At 32.8% G+C, this 14,976-nt stretch overlaps 2 protein-coding genes across 5 annotated transcripts; both read right to left on the bottom strand.

Moving 5' to 3' along the window:
- Positions 1–320: 320 nt before the first annotated feature.
- LOC105124660 (GATA transcription factor 28-like) lies at positions 321–6,294 on the bottom strand. Of its 3 annotated transcripts, none has more exons than XM_011024764.1 (11): positions 5,853–6,293; positions 4,271–4,357; positions 4,045–4,178; positions 3,712–3,813; positions 3,474–3,588; positions 2,806–2,865; positions 2,533–2,598; positions 2,257–2,322; positions 1,681–1,761; positions 783–860; positions 321–665 (listed from the first exon to the last, which is right to left on the bottom strand). In XM_011024764.1, the coding sequence occupies exons 1-11, from the start codon at positions 6,168–6,170 to the stop codon at positions 618–620; spliced, it is 1,155 nt and encodes a 384-aa protein (XP_011023066.1). In that variant the 5' UTR covers positions 6,171–6,293; the 3' UTR covers positions 321–617. The 3 variants fall into 3 exon arrangements, with proteins under 3 accessions (XP_011023066.1, XP_011023068.1, XP_011023067.1); XM_011024765.1 differs by having other exon boundaries at positions 573–678; positions 5,853–6,294; XM_011024766.1 differs by lacking the exon at positions 2,533–2,598 and having other exon boundaries at positions 5,853–6,294.
- A 2,870-nt stretch (positions 6,295–9,164) lies between these two features.
- LOC105124662 (GATA transcription factor 24-like) lies at positions 9,165–12,314 on the bottom strand. Of its 2 annotated transcripts, XM_011024767.1 has the most exons (7): positions 11,722–12,308; positions 11,102–11,197; positions 10,888–11,027; positions 10,564–10,686; positions 10,338–10,443; positions 9,720–9,791; positions 9,165–9,530 (listed from the first exon to the last, which is right to left on the bottom strand). In XM_011024767.1, the coding sequence occupies exons 1-7, from the start codon at positions 12,043–12,045 to the stop codon at positions 9,435–9,437; spliced, it is 957 nt and encodes a 318-aa protein (XP_011023069.1). In that variant the 5' UTR covers positions 12,046–12,308; the 3' UTR covers positions 9,165–9,434. The 2 variants fall into 2 exon arrangements, with proteins under 2 accessions (XP_011023069.1, XP_011023070.1); XM_011024768.1 differs by lacking the exons at positions 9,165–9,530; positions 9,720–9,791 and adding an exon at positions 9,871–10,159 and having other exon boundaries at positions 11,722–12,314.
- Positions 12,315–14,976: the final 2,662 nt, after the last annotated feature.

The following is a 14,976-nucleotide window of genomic DNA, read 5'->3' as shown; positions in this document are numbered from 1 at the left end:
TAGCATGGTGTCCTTCTGTTGTTCAAACCGATGTGTGCAGCTATAGGAAACTCGGAAACACCTTACCTGACTAATGCAATGCAATCAACTTTATTTGATATAACAACTTCAATTGAATTTTTGCACCTATCTTTTTATGTTCTTCTTGTCTTTATAAACCTGATGAAAAGGGCAGAAAATCCCAAAGGGCAGAAAATCCCAACTCGATATGACTCAAAAATGAAAGGAAAAACAATAGGGTTTTTTTTTTTTTTTTGGAGTCCATCTATACTTGAAAACACTCATCATAAACACTAACCTATTTACTTCCTTGCACTTCATAACCAGATCAGCTCAATGCTTCATGAAGGCAAGCTGGCCTTACCACAACACATTTCCATTCGATTAGTTACATCCTTACAATAGAACGGGAAAAGGAGAACAGTAATCACATTATAAATTGCACAAAAGTGTCAAAGAGAATGCCCAGCAACTTTCAAATACAAGTAAAGTTTGTCTATAAACAACAACCATCTCTAGACATCTGATGTTAGTATAAACAAGAATTGCATCTTCATCCCTGGAAAGAAACCGGATGCTCTTAGAAAGGATTAACAAGGAAGGCAGATAGAATGGTCTCAGGTTCCAGGCCACTCGGTCCCTGTACTGGAATCCTCAATGTCAACCTGTAAGTTGGTACTGTGAACTTGGAGAAGTAACTAAGATTTACATGCTTATAACCCAGCTGAAGTATAGAGTTAGTCTTCAATATGCTTGATGCCAAGTCACTTAAAAACCACTACCTGATCATCAAAATGCTCCGGGATTTCAAATTCTGAACCTGAAACGTCACCAAGCTCATCCAAAGTGTTCTCAAAGTCCTGGTACATGTCACACATTGCAACAATAAAGAGTGTTCATGCCGCTAAGCTTCTTTGGAATGCTCTATGATGAACATATATAAAGCAATGCAAGATTTGATCTGTCACATCATTCACTTCTAAGCAGCTTCCCCTCTATTATGAATTGAACATGCTCACAAGCATACGTACATACTGGGTAACTGGTGCTTGTTTAAGCATAAAATAGATCGACTTTATTTATTTACTTTCTAAAATTTTGCGAGTGTAAAACCCTCATCTTAGTAATCTATACTCTATCTTCCTGAAATCAGGGACGGGACCCAAAGGTTGCACTTTCCTCAAGTAACACAATTCAGTAGGTCTATAAGAATTGGGAATATTAAAGTGATCAGCACAGCGTATGACCACCAGTATATAAATATCTGAACAATTTTCAGAACAGGTATCAGAAAAGTAGAGCTGCCAGGACACCTTGACCAACTGGGGAACTCAATGAAAAACACCACTTAACAAATAAGAACTTTCCCAAAAATACACTGACAATCATGAATTCAACCTATCCTAATTTTATAGTCCATTTATGATCATTTATCTCTTTGAGTGAAGTCAGACCGATACAGTAAAATATATTATTTACCAACTTTACCCTTGCTCTTCAAGGGTGTGAGTTTGTTGCGTAACATTAATTGTGTGCATGGTCACAAAGGGAAATCAATGATAAAACTTCTGATGTTTTGATAGAAAACTATTTGGGAAATCCTGTCAGGCAGGAGTACAAAGGGTTTTTGGGGGGATGGTCATTGAAATTTTGAGATGCATGTTTCAGCAATATTATTACCTCATCATCAAGTTTCATTGATGAATTTTCCACATGCATGGGCAAAGGATCAGGAGCATTCTCATCAGTTTCTAGCAAATCCTGCACATACGAATTGTGAATATGATAATCAAAACAAAAGGTTTGTGTAATTACTAATTAACAAAACCAAAGACAAAAATTAAAACCAAAACTCTTGAATTCATGACTTTACTGAAATGCTATGTAATTACTACCAAAAAGCTTCAGTAAAAGGAAGATAAAGTTTCCAACAAAAAGCAACCAGCTCATTACCCATTTACACATGTGACCTCCTAAGTCCAATTGTCTGATTCAAATAAAATGATTAGGAAAGTATTACAGCTTACTAGAACAAGGTCTTTTGGAAGGGAAAAAAAAAAAGGCATGGCAACTCCTAAAGCCAAATGAGAGAGGAGCTATTTGCAGGTTCACAGGAGTAGTTTTGCGTTACAGGAACAATGATTTTGACATATCTAATATGGCATGTAGAATCCAGCATCAATATGCCTGCTTCTCAAAGATAACATCATCCAATAGTTGATAAATATTTCTCGTCAATCTACCAAAATGACTTGCCTGTTCATTTGGCCTCAGAGAGTTTTCAGAATCTAATGGCACAGGCTTACTCTCTTCTTGGCTCTCCTGATCATTGAAAATGGCAGAATCCATCAGAATCATGTACAAAAGATAAAAGTTAAAGGTGTTCATGGATCAACAAGTATCTTCTGATTATGGAACTATTCATGTAGGTTATGGCCAAATAAAAAGTGGTAGTCTATGCAATCTAATAATTTATTGCATTTCAGATATGTTGCTTCAGACAGCTGTGTCTCACAGATATAACTATCATACCGCTTCATCAGGGTTGGCAAAAGGATTTTCTCGTTCCATAGTTGAAGGCTTAAAATCAGGAGTTACCTGCAAAAAAAAAAAAAAAGAGTTACACTCCAAATAGGAATTTCTAATTGGAAAAGAAATACATGACTCCACAAAACAACCAATAAGGATAATCATATTGCTTAATCAACAATCCACTTAGAAAGAAATAATGCACAAAATTAGTAATGATTCATACTGGTAACAAATGTTGCTCTTAAAGCAAATTCAATTGGAAAAGATACACACCAGTTCATTTTGATTGAAGGAAATTTGTCGTCCCCCTTTGTTAAGATCTCTCAGAGTTCCCTTCAAGACAAAACGCATGGAAAAATGAAAGCTGGACCAGAAGTAGAATCAGTGGTTCAAAAATTATAATGCTTGTAAATGCCAGGAACAGCAAGATATGGGATAACTAAAATTTCTCTTGATGCTTGGGACATGCAAAGAAAATGGTAAGTTCTAATCCATGACCTAGTTATATCTAAACGAACTTTAGTATCCATGAGAAGATATGGAATAACTAAATTCCTCTTGATGCTTAGGACATGCAAAGAAAATGCTAATTTCTAATCCATGACCTAGTTATATCTAAACAAACATTAGTATCCATGAGAAGACATGTTGTGGATACAAAACATAGATATTGACATTTATCATGTAAGATACAAGATTACAAGTTCATAATTATGAGTAATTGAGCACCTGGATAAACAAACGATAAAATTGATAGTCTAACAAAAAAACACAGGAATATCCAATTTGCACATTATAAATAATATAGAGAAATTATGTTTCCACCAAAAAAAGAGGCTCATAAACTGGACCAATGACAATCAAAAACATACAAAACTGCTGAATCAACATTGTTAACTGCATAACCAAATCAACAGATATTCCAACATTGTGATGCCTACCTTATTTGCCCACATAAGGCCACAAGCATTACAAAGAGTTCTTGGACCAGCTGGTCCCCGGCGCATTGCTGGAGTATCCTTTGCACAAATGCCACAGTGTTGACATCTAAGCAAACTAAAGAAAAATGCAGAAACTAGTTACTGCAATAGACCAGGCACTATGTAATCCTTATGAAAAACACATATTTCAATGCATGCTTTATGAAATGATATAAGGGAATGATAAGCTTTGACTCACTCAAATTCAGGATTACGCATGCCATTGCTTGGTTCCCAGATGCCATTATCTGTGCCATAACAATTGTTCAATGATGCAAATTGTCCTCTCCTGCGATGCATCCTGGAAGAAACATCAGATGCATGGGTTCACCACATATGCATGGGTTCATATTTGTGTTCCTTGGGAACCCATTTATTGTCCTTGTAAGATTGTTGTAATATGGCCCAGAAAACAGGGCTCTTATTGTTTATTCAATTCACTTTCAACAAGAGGGTATATTTAATGAAATCAATTCATGCACAAAAGTCTCCACATGTCCTATGATAGAGCACATCAAAATTTAGAACCTACCTCTGAGCAACCTCTTTCCGGCAGGTATACCGAACTTTCTTTTCAAAGCATCTCTCCTTCCGCTTTTCACGAAACCTTTCCAAGGAGGCAATTCTTCGTGAAAATTTCAAGCCCTGTGAGGCATCACCTGCACTCTGGGACATGTAGTTAGAAAGCATTAAATATATACAGAGAAAAGACAGCAAACAGTTCAAATAGAGCAGCCTGCTGGTGATGCAGGAAATACCCTGGCATTCTGTTGAAGCAGAAATTCCGAGCTTGGCACAATAGTGGATGACTCAGGCTCTCCCAAAAGAAACAACACTGCTTGCACCTGTCACAAGCATTCCAGAAAATCAGGGCATGAGAAGATTCCCAAAGGGAAAATTAGATACAGCTTAGAAACATTTATTTACGCAAGGGAACAACAAGCACAAAGTTAAAAAGCCATGAGAACAGATAAAAATGGTGGACACTAATAACAGTTAGCTTATACCCCATATACTTAAAAAACACAAATTGTATACTTAAAAAAGAGACTCAATGTCAACAATTGAGTGCATGTCGTAGAAGTCAGTCCACCAGCCACTCTGACATTCTTTGTTTTGATGGCAACAGCATTTAGAGAAACCAACTGAAAAGTATATGAAACTCTAGCAGTTGGGATGTATACAGAAAGAAGAAAAAAAAACAAAGTAGAACCTTGAAGGCATGTGATGAAGTAAAAGACAAACAATTAAAGCACAAAATGCATTTCTCAATTTCCAAGCCTCAACAATGAGTGGAGTGTTCAGCATCATCATTTGATTTTCAAGATCAATTGCATTATCAAAAAGAAATGAAATGAACGGACATAGAATCCAAAATCTAGAAAGTACCAACAATCACAAATAATTTGCAATGTAGCATTCAATCTCATATAACCAATACTACAAGAACTCAATAAGATCATCATTATACATCCTCCCATAGCACGTAATAATTCTAACAGCAAAACAATCACCAAACTCCAAAACTTTTCCTATACTGCTGACTCAAGAGAGTAACAATCACAACACTCAAAGCTGATATCCCATTTCGAAGTGTTAAAACTGCAAACACCCAGTCAATTGATGGTAAAACGTAGTATGACTCTCCATTGAACATGCTCCATCAGAGCTTTCAACGGTTTTAAAAAAAATGCATAAAAGGGGTCCCCAGAAAGAACTTCAAATGTAACAGCTATATTGCACTTTTCTTGCAATCTTAACACAGCCACTTAAAACTGAATTGCCCACTGTTCCATAATTCAAACCAAACTATCAAGTAGCAAACACCAGAAACTCAACTTTTTATTTCCTCCAATCCAATACACTTCCTCAGCAAATAAACAGATTCATAAATTTTAATTTTAAACTGCAACAGCAACAATTCTAATTTTTCTGTAAGCTAAACAAAAACATCAAAACTGAAATTCCCACTGATCCATAAACCAATTTTCCAGGACAAAAACCAACAACACCACCGAGAGAAACTATTCTTCAGTTTTCCCCCTTTTTTTTTTTTCATTTTCTCAGCGAACAAACGAACACACCCAGAAGAACCCAAATTAAAACCCAAAAAATCAAACCTTCCTTCCCCTGTTTTCCTCATCTTCTTCCACCAAACAAATTGAAACATCAGCTAACATACCCCAAAAAAAAAACCCATTTCAATGTATTAAAAAACCCGCACAGAAAACAAGTCAAAAAATCAATCTGAATCAATCAACCAACACAAGCATCCATCAAAAAGAAAAAAAACATATAGAGGGAGACAGAAAAGGAGAGGTTAAGCATCACAGAACTTACTTTAGAAGGAGTAACAGCAGGGAAAACATAGACTTCTCCTTCGAAAGCAATGGTAAGCTCACTTGTTCTTGTTGATTCAAACACGCTATCATTCCCATTACTAATAACAATACCATTAATATTGTTGTTAGCACTAAATTGCCCCACTTCTTCTTCTACTCCTCCTCCATTAATCATCTCCATCGTCCCATCATCAAAACCATATCCATAATCAATATCACCACCCTCGATCTGCATCACTCTTCGATTATGATAATCCCTACCCTTCCTTACTCTCTTTTGCCTTTGATGGTTCACCATCTCCATTTTCTTTACCATTCCCACTAAAATAAAGCTCCCCTCTCCCTCCCTCTCTTTATGAATAGAAATTTGTAGCTATGAAATAGTAAACTAGCTAGTAGCTACTGCTAGCTACTACGAGGAAGCAAAGAAAACTATTTTCTTTATTACAAATACATTTTTTATTGCTTTTTATTTTTTCACTCTTGCGTTTTCTTTGGAGCTATACAAATCAGTCCCTCAGTTATTATAGATGTTTCAGATTAGTTGTCATATTACTCTAATTGCATAAATATTTGGTTATACACAGTTGATTTTCTTCAAAACGGCTCATATGAGGATCGGCTTATATAAATACTGTTTATTTATGCGGTGCAATTATGTGTTTTTTTGAAAATTTTAATTTTTTAAAATTATTTTTTATTTTTTTAATCAATTAGATATGCTGATATTAAAATAAATTTTAAAAAATATATTATTTTGAAGAATTTCTTTGCGTTTATATATCTAAATCTTGTGAATGTATATATATTGTTTTATACAATTCAATATAGCGTGAAAATTCATCTTTTATTTTTATTTTTTTAATAATATGTAATTCTAACAAGATTAAATATTTTAAAATTGAATTTTACAAGTTGGATTGCTAGAATTTAATTTTCCATTCCAAAAATTAAAAAAAAATGATGAAATATAACTTTAAAGATATGTTGTTTAATTTTTAAAATTATTAACATATGCTGAAATATAATTTTAAACGGTCATAATTCATTTTCTTGGAGCTCAAGATTTAAGCACGTGTACCAAGAAATTCAATATAATTCATTTATTTTTTATTTTATTTTTTGAATTTTCTAGGGGACTTGGTTGTTATATTGGTGGTGTTTGGATAGGAGAATTGCTACATTTGTATACTTGGGGACTGATTTGAGATCCGCAACATTGTTTGGGGACGGATTTGTAGTTATCCTTTTTCTGTAGTTTTTTTTTTTTTAATCCCTCTGTTGTCAACGTGTAGTTTTTTTTTTTAATCCCTCTGTTGTCAACAGAGCAGAGAGATAATGTCAGGGCCGTTAATAGGGGGGGCCCGGGCAATAGAAGAATCGCGTGACGGAGAGGACGCGTGTCACGTAATTTTTCACGAACAATCTCCACGCTGAATCACCGCTCATTTACTCAACGAAGCTTCCTTTATAAAAATAAATAGATATAAATAAAAGAAAAAATCATAAATTTTATTTTTTTATTTCTAGCTTGAGTACCATAAATTTATTTATATTCTGACAGCAATACATAACAATAATTTAATATTTTTATTTATTCAAAATGTGTTTTATTGAGTAACTGGAGAAAAAATACGAGTTATAAAAATTTTATTTTTAGATGGTATATATAATAATAATTTTTAGATTTTTTTGAAGTAATATTTCTTTTTATAAATAAGAGAATATATTTTTCCTTAGGCTAATTTAGCCATCTCTACAGGCTTTAAAGTTTAAACACAAAAGGAGTTTTTTTAAAGAAAATTATATAAAAAATTTAAAACTCAATTGAAAGAAATACAAGGTGAAAATAGCTTTAAAATTCTTTTAAAAAATAAATATATATATATATATTTCACATTTAAAAAAAGATTGAGGTACCGTGTACTAAGATTTAAATTAAATTTTTAAAAGAAATATATATTGAAAGAGTGTGGATAATCTCTTAACCTTGTTAGACAAATTAATTCTAAGTAAAATATGAGTAAATTAGTGAGAAAAAAAAATAAATTTAACGGATTAAACTACTAGATCTATTTTTAGAATGAAAAATTCATCTTACTATGTATGTGTGTGTGTGTATACATGATTAGTTGTTTTTTTAACATTCAACAAATTCATGTAAAAAAGATATTTTTATTTAAATAAATTAATAAATTGTTTGAAAAACTAATGTACCCATGTCTAAAAGACATTTGAATAATATATTAAAAAATAAATATATTTGAATATATTCATACACCAATATAAAACAAAACACTAGATAATTTAAGTTAATGTGCGGTTCCATGACATGATAAAATATATTGTTCTTGAGTTGGTAACTCATGTCGAGTCAACAAAATCATCAAAAATTGATGTATGCATGCATGCACCAATTTTTTACCCCAAGTTTCAAAATTTTGTCATCAGCCACAGCTTTCAATCACATCTTACCTAATGTTCTTTAACTTTTAGTTAGGTGCGACTGTAATTCACCACCAATGATTTATACTTGATGAAATCTGCTAACCCAATAAACAATAAATAAATTTTTATTTTTAAAAACAAAAAAAATAAAATAATATATTCTCTTTTCATGATGCTCAAGCTTTAATTAATATCATCATATTAGTTACTAGTTACTTTATAGGATTCACTTTAGCACCATAAAAGAAATTTATAATAAAAAGTTATTTTAAAATCGTTTTTCTTTTTTTAATTAAGTCTCAACGAGGCGGTTGGATGCATGCGAAGAGGTAGAGAACAAGCTCTCATTGAAGAAGAATGGAAGGGGAGACGTAAAACATAAACTTCTCTATAATCTATGGAGAGACATCGCATCATAAACAGACAAGGATCCTTAAAGTCTGGCTTATTAAAAGTAAAACAAGCTCCTTAAACTCCGGATGCTATCAATCAGAGTCCCTACCACATAACAATATTGTAGCTGACGCTTGAATTGCAAACTTCAACTAATAAACAATCTCAGAAGGCTGATTGCAGTCAAATGCCTAGATTAAGTTAAGCCAAAAAATGAAAAAGAAATTGGTACCATTGGTCTAGCAGTAAGGAACGCAAAGTCAAATTGCTAGGAACGCTAGAGGCCTGATTTGGATCCTCCTCCAGAAAAGAAAAAACTGGATTTGAATTCGTCCTTTCCAATTTCCTTGCACGGGTTGATTACTCTGCAAGCTACATCCATCCTGCAAAAATTTGTGAAGTTCTCTTCTTGTTGGGAGACGAATACAAGGAATATTTCCTGCTTGTTCTCAACGCACATGGTTTGAAATGAACCAAGAATAACATTTCTAAATTGATCTTCAAACTTCATTTACAAGATCTCAACTCAATTAATGCCTCCATTCCAATTTATTTGGGGTTGCCTACAAACTTGCAGGTTACAACTATAGCAAGTTAAAAAACAATCTGTACATGACAAAGGTGCTGAATCATTTGTACAATTGGTCTGAGAGAAGCTGAATGTTATTTCACAAGTTATTGGCCTGTTTGGCATCTGTTTTCTAACAGAAAATGCCAATCACTTCAAGAAACAACCATCTCATGTTTCAGTAGCCAAAGTGGAGTTATCACCGTTAGGCGAGACTATGTCTGCAGCCACAGTTATGGCATCAGAATTGTTAACTTCACCATTAACCTTCAAAGGAAAGATAACATCCAGCATGAGTGACATGGAATATGTAGCAACTAGCAACGATAAAAAATGGAATAGAAAAATACTAGATTTGCTTCAAAGAATATCTCGCCCCCAGTAAAGAAATATGACACAATAACAAAAAAAGGACTTCAATGAATGAGAAAGTGCATATTTTCCCAAGGAATGCACCTGTGCAACTGTCTTCATAGAAGATTGCTGAATACTCATGATCGGAACCTTTGAAAGGTTTCTTAAGACACCCTGCAAAACCCACACTTCCCAAGTGAGATGACAACAATAACTACTGCCCATTATTTTTGAGATCGTCCAACATTTTTTAAAGTCAGTTGCCACACCTTTACATGAATGGTTTATGAATTCAAGAGTGTATGGAGTCCATCAAGGAGGAGAAAATAAGACGATGAGCATCAATTTACCCAGATCATCAGGCATGAAACCTGATCAGTCAGATACCCGAATCTAACACTCTAACCTAGACTTTAGGGTAAGCTCATAACAGCATGAGAAAGAGGCATGGTACCCAGGACGCAGTATTCATTGTAACTTGGCCAAAAAGAGATGTCAAAAAAGGCTGAAGGCAGGCCAGAAACTTGATAAATGACAATAACCTGCACGGATAACCTGGCATAAATAATGCCCATGAACACATTTTATGTAGTTTTATGATAAAATTTAGGCCAACTATATCACATAAATTAAACAAGGATGCAGTAACTGCAATCAACATGGCTCAACCTGCAATAAGTTCACAAATTAATGTAAAAGGGCACCAAGAAATTTACACACCTTGTTGGCCCACTTGAGTCCACATGCATTACAAAGAGTTCTTGGACCACTTGGACCACGGCGCATCATTGGAGTGGACTTTGAGCTGATTCTGCAATGAGTACATCTGTGCAAAGCATTGGGAAAAAAAGTCTAATCTCATACAGTATTTTCACCATTTTTATGGAAAGGACACAATGTTAAAGAAAAAGATTCTTGTAGATTAAAGAAAAGAATCAAGACTCACAAAGTTTCCAGCAGGCTCTCATCTTGTCCAGAACCCTGCATTCCACTGCAGCCAGATGAAGCCGAGCCCCCTTCATCAGAATTAGCCTTGGATGAAGTAAACTGGCCCTTCTTACGCTGCATCCTGACAGTGACTCATATATTAGAAGAAAGATATAATGGCAAACACTTGAGAAACCTCACCAAGCAAGTAAATAAAATTAGAGAGAGAGATAGAGCTTCAGGTGATGTCTGATTCCACATGTAACTTCTAGTCATGATTCCCATTAAAACCAGACGAGTCCCTCCTATAAGGCATGGAATCAGAAAAGCATGCTGATAATACCTGAGAGCAACTTCCTTCCGCACAGTGTAACGAATTTTCTTGTCGAAGCACCGCTCCTTTCTCTTCTCCCTGAACCGGCTTAATGAAGCAGCTCTGTGAGGTTGAATTGGCCTTCCAGTTCCAGACAAGTCATAGATGCCCTAAGGTGACATGAAGGTAAGGATAAAGCAGCACCGCACAATAAATATATAAAATGGATTACAAGAGGACTTACATGATCGGGCGTCCTTTGGTTAATAGGGACAGTCCCCATGGCGGGAATGCCAGAAGGGATTTCATAGCCACCCAAAAGCAACAACACTGCCTGCACCTGTAAAAACTCATCCACATTTTAACCCTGAATTACATGTCCAGTTTGTTTTCATTGACAAATCAACTACAAAGTCAACAAATATTAAATTTCATAAATATTAATTGGCAAACACACTACTCCTATTCTGCAGTCACAGAAGCACTAGAGTCAACTACTTGAATGTTCACACTACATTTCAACCCCGAACACTGAAACACATTACTACAGAATATGGAAGCCTTTGTAAACTTAAAACCCTATCATGGCTGAAGCCTGATTTAGAAACCAAAATTAAAAGATACCGATTTGATTTAACATCAATACAAAAAACAAAAAGATCACAAATTTCACAAAACCAAACCTTCTCAAGTAAACTAAGCATCAAACCCATAATACATGAACCCCCAAAATTCACCTATTCCAACCGAAACCAAATCAGAGGTAACAAAAGTAACCAAAACCCAGATACTAAATCCAACCAAAAAAAACAAAACTGAAATCTTATCCGGAGAATTAAATTCAAAACAAACACAAGGACTAACCTTGTCAGGAGCAACAGCATCAAAAACATAAACCTCACCCTGAAAAGACAGAGTGAGTTGGTCATTGTTTGCAGTCACTAAACCATAATCAGCCCCGCCGCCACCATTAGTACTACCATACATGTCACTTGCTGCTACAGCCTCCCCAACAACACCACTACAACCACCATCTTCAAATTGAATGCTGTTGGTGTTATCTATTGACTCCTCTCCTCCACCAGTAATATTATTGTTATCCCCATCCTCCTCATCTAGTAATTGGGCTTCTATATGATTCATTTGTACTGGCACTGCTGCTGCTGCTTGGCCATTGGAATTAGGCATCTTTTTTGCATTTAATGGTCGTTTAAGAAAAAACGCCAACAAAATAGGGCTTCTAAATAGGATTTTCAAAAAGTAAAAACAACCCAATATAGAGACACTAGAAATCTATCGAATGATGTAACAAAGTTATGATCTTTAATGGAGAGGAAGCCTAGAATTTGGGGATTAAAATTGGGTTCAGCGTGTTTTGATGAAGAGAAGAAAATGCGAGAGAGACAATACGTGAAAGAGATTAGGGATGGGAAATGGGGCATTGAAATGCATGGTAATTACGGTTTAGTGCCACTATGAACTAGTGGCCGCTAGGACAAGAGGGAGTGATTTTAGGTGAGAAAAAATCTTTTCACGTTTTTTATTTTAAAATATTACTCTTACAATTTTTAAATTTTATTTTTAACATTAAAATATTAAAACCTCAAATCAACATTAAAAAAATATTTAAAAAAATTAATTTAGTTCCTAATATATAAAACTTTTCACAATCAACTCCCAAAGCAAAATACTTTGTCAATTGGGTCCCTGATGTTTCACACACATCTCAATTGAGTCCTTGTATTAATTTTCTTTAGCCTTTCCATATACTTCGCTACTTTATGGATTAGAATTACTCTTTTTTGGTAAAAAAAAAAATGAATGAGAAATAAAATGAATTTACAAAATAATCCAAATAAAAAATTATGAAACCTTGGGACCTAATAGATGAAATGTTTTTCTTCTAGACTTGATTGAGAATAAGTGATATATTAGGTACTAATCCTGTGCTTCCCTTACAAGATAACGAACACCTGTTGAGACATGGAGGTATGGTGGGCTTTAATGACACGCGGCAAGAAATGATTGGGTATTGCATGCTTGCCAGATGGAGTATATTTTTCTCTCTTATCTATTTTATCTCTAATCGCTGAAATCCTATAACCCTAATTAAATTGTGTGTGAGAGAGAGAGAGAAATCCCTTTAGTTACATTCCACCCATTCAATGTTGAGTCTTAATCATGGTTATTAGAACTAATTTGAAAGTTTAAACCTCGGCAACATCTAAGCCATGGATAAAAATATTGATATTAGTTAATAAAATAAATTTTAATAAAATAATATCACTTCATTTAAAAAAATATTAATAAATTAATAAATTTCATCAGGAATTTGAGTACATTAGCTACGTCTTGATATTAAGCACGAGTTTACAAGTTAGGAGTACATTAGCTACGTCTTGATATTAAGATCAGGTTAAATAATAATGGTTTGTTAAATAATAATGGTTTTTTAGAGCATTTAGAATTGTGGTTATGGTTATTTATTTAAAGTAGTTTTTATTGAAAAATATATTAAAATAATATTTTTTATTTTTTAAAAAATTATTCTTTAATATCAACAAATTTGAAAATATTTAAAAAATAATTTTAAATTAAAAATAAATAAATTTTCATAAGACATTAATTTTGAAACGTAATTTCGTTCCACAAAATTTTAATTTTTTTTTGTTAAAGATTAATTTTTTTAATATTTCAAATTGTTTCTACAAAATTTTAATTTTTTTGTTAAAAATTAATTTTTTTAATATTTCAAATTGTTTTAATATGCTAATCTTAAAAATAATTTTAAAAAATAAAAAAAATATTATTTTAATATATTTTAATATAAAAAATATTTTAAAAAATAATTATATCACACACTTGTAAAAAAATCTCAATCACGTATTCTGGTTAAAGATTGGAAGAATAGAAATTGGTCCTCCTCTTTCTAACATCTGAGGTTGATGTCTGTATTGATATTCTGATAAGGATTCTTCATCATTGTATTTGGAAAGATCCACTATTTGAGTTAAATATCAATATGATTTTTTAGCGAGTTTCGTATCCAGCCGAGACACGAGAGAATATATATATAGATTCATTTTATATTTTTTTAATATATATATATATATATTAAAAAATAAAAAGAAAAAAATTAAAATGAATCTATCTTATTAGATTATCTTGAAGTAAATTACATATTTCTAAAATATAAAATAAAATAAGATATCTCTACTTTTATCCTATTGTCTCCTTTCTTTCTTTTTTCATCATCGGCAAACCAAATTTCAAATAAAAAATAGTTGTTATTTATTTTAATAGGAAGAAATATGATAATTATTGACTATTTATAACATTTTATTAAAAATATAATTTACCAATTACCTTTTTATATATCTAAAAGAATGGCCCTCCATTCCATACTTCAAACTCATAAATTCTCCTTGTTATTGCCCAGTTATTTTGCTTGTTTTTTACTTTAATGGCCATGTGACACTGAGGCTTCACAAAAGTTTTTTTTTTTTTTAATAGCTATTTTGAATTAAACACTAAAATTTAGCTATTTTGAATGAATATTTATCTCTTAATAAAATCTTAATTTCATGGTACAAAATCTAGAAAAGGAAAACTTAGCTAGCTTCTTTGCCCAATTTTATTGAGATCATTGCTTGTAGATTTCAAATAAATAAATAAATAATAGTTGAATATCTCTTAGTAACGAGACACATGATTGTTGTCCATTATCACAATGCCAAATGTTTAAATTGCAATTAAAAAATGATGATAAATTAAACAAAAAAAACAAATAATAAGAAAAAATGTAGTATAAAAATAGAAATAAGGAAAATCAAAGGGTTTATGGAAGGATGGATTTTATTTTATTTTTTGAAGTAAGAAGTTTAATTATATAATATGTTATTAATAATGATACCTTCAACACTAGGAAAAACATTAGCAGCACTTGTTAATTAAACTATGAAATGCAATTAGTTTGTAATTAATTTTATATGAAAAGTGTGCTAATGGGGGTTAAGGTTGAGGAAAACCCTATGATCCTTGTGATGCATAACATTTTATATTTATTTTTTATATTTTGATTAATTAATCCCCCCCCCCTAAACACCTTGTATAGTTGTT

The sequence above is a fragment of the Populus euphratica genome, unplaced genomic scaffold (assembly GCF_000495115.2).
Source record: "Populus euphratica unplaced genomic scaffold, PopEup_1.0 scaffold35.1, whole genome shotgun sequence".
NCBI lineage: Eukaryota > Viridiplantae > Streptophyta > Magnoliopsida > Malpighiales > Salicaceae > Populus > Populus euphratica.
Note: the sequence above shows the minus strand (reverse complement) of the source record. Positions and strands in the feature narration are given on the sequence as shown.

Coding starts and splice junctions, on each gene's coding strand:
- LOC105124660 (XM_011024764.1), bottom strand. CDS start 6,170: ATGGTAAAGAAAATGGAGATGGTGAACCATCAAAGGCAAAAGAGAGTA. Junction 4,179..4,270: donor TGCTTCAACAGAATGCCAGG/GTATTTCCTGCA, acceptor TACATGTCCCAG/AGTGCAGGTGATGCCTCACA. Junction 1,762..2,256: donor CTCTGAGGCCAAATGAACAG/GCAAGTCATTTT, acceptor TCGTATGTGCAG/GATTTGCTAGAAACTGATGA.
- LOC105124662 (XM_011024767.1), bottom strand. CDS start 12,045: ATGCCTAATTCCAATGGCCAAGCAGCAGCAGCAGTGCCAGTACAAATG. Junction 10,687..10,887: donor CGGAAGGAAGTTGCTCTCAG/GTATTATCAGCA, acceptor AGTCACTGTCAG/GATGCAGCGTAAGAAGGGCC. Junction 10,444..10,563: donor GAGAGCCTGCTGGAAACTTT/GTGAGTCTTGAT, acceptor TGCTTTGCACAG/ATGTACTCATTGCAGAATCA.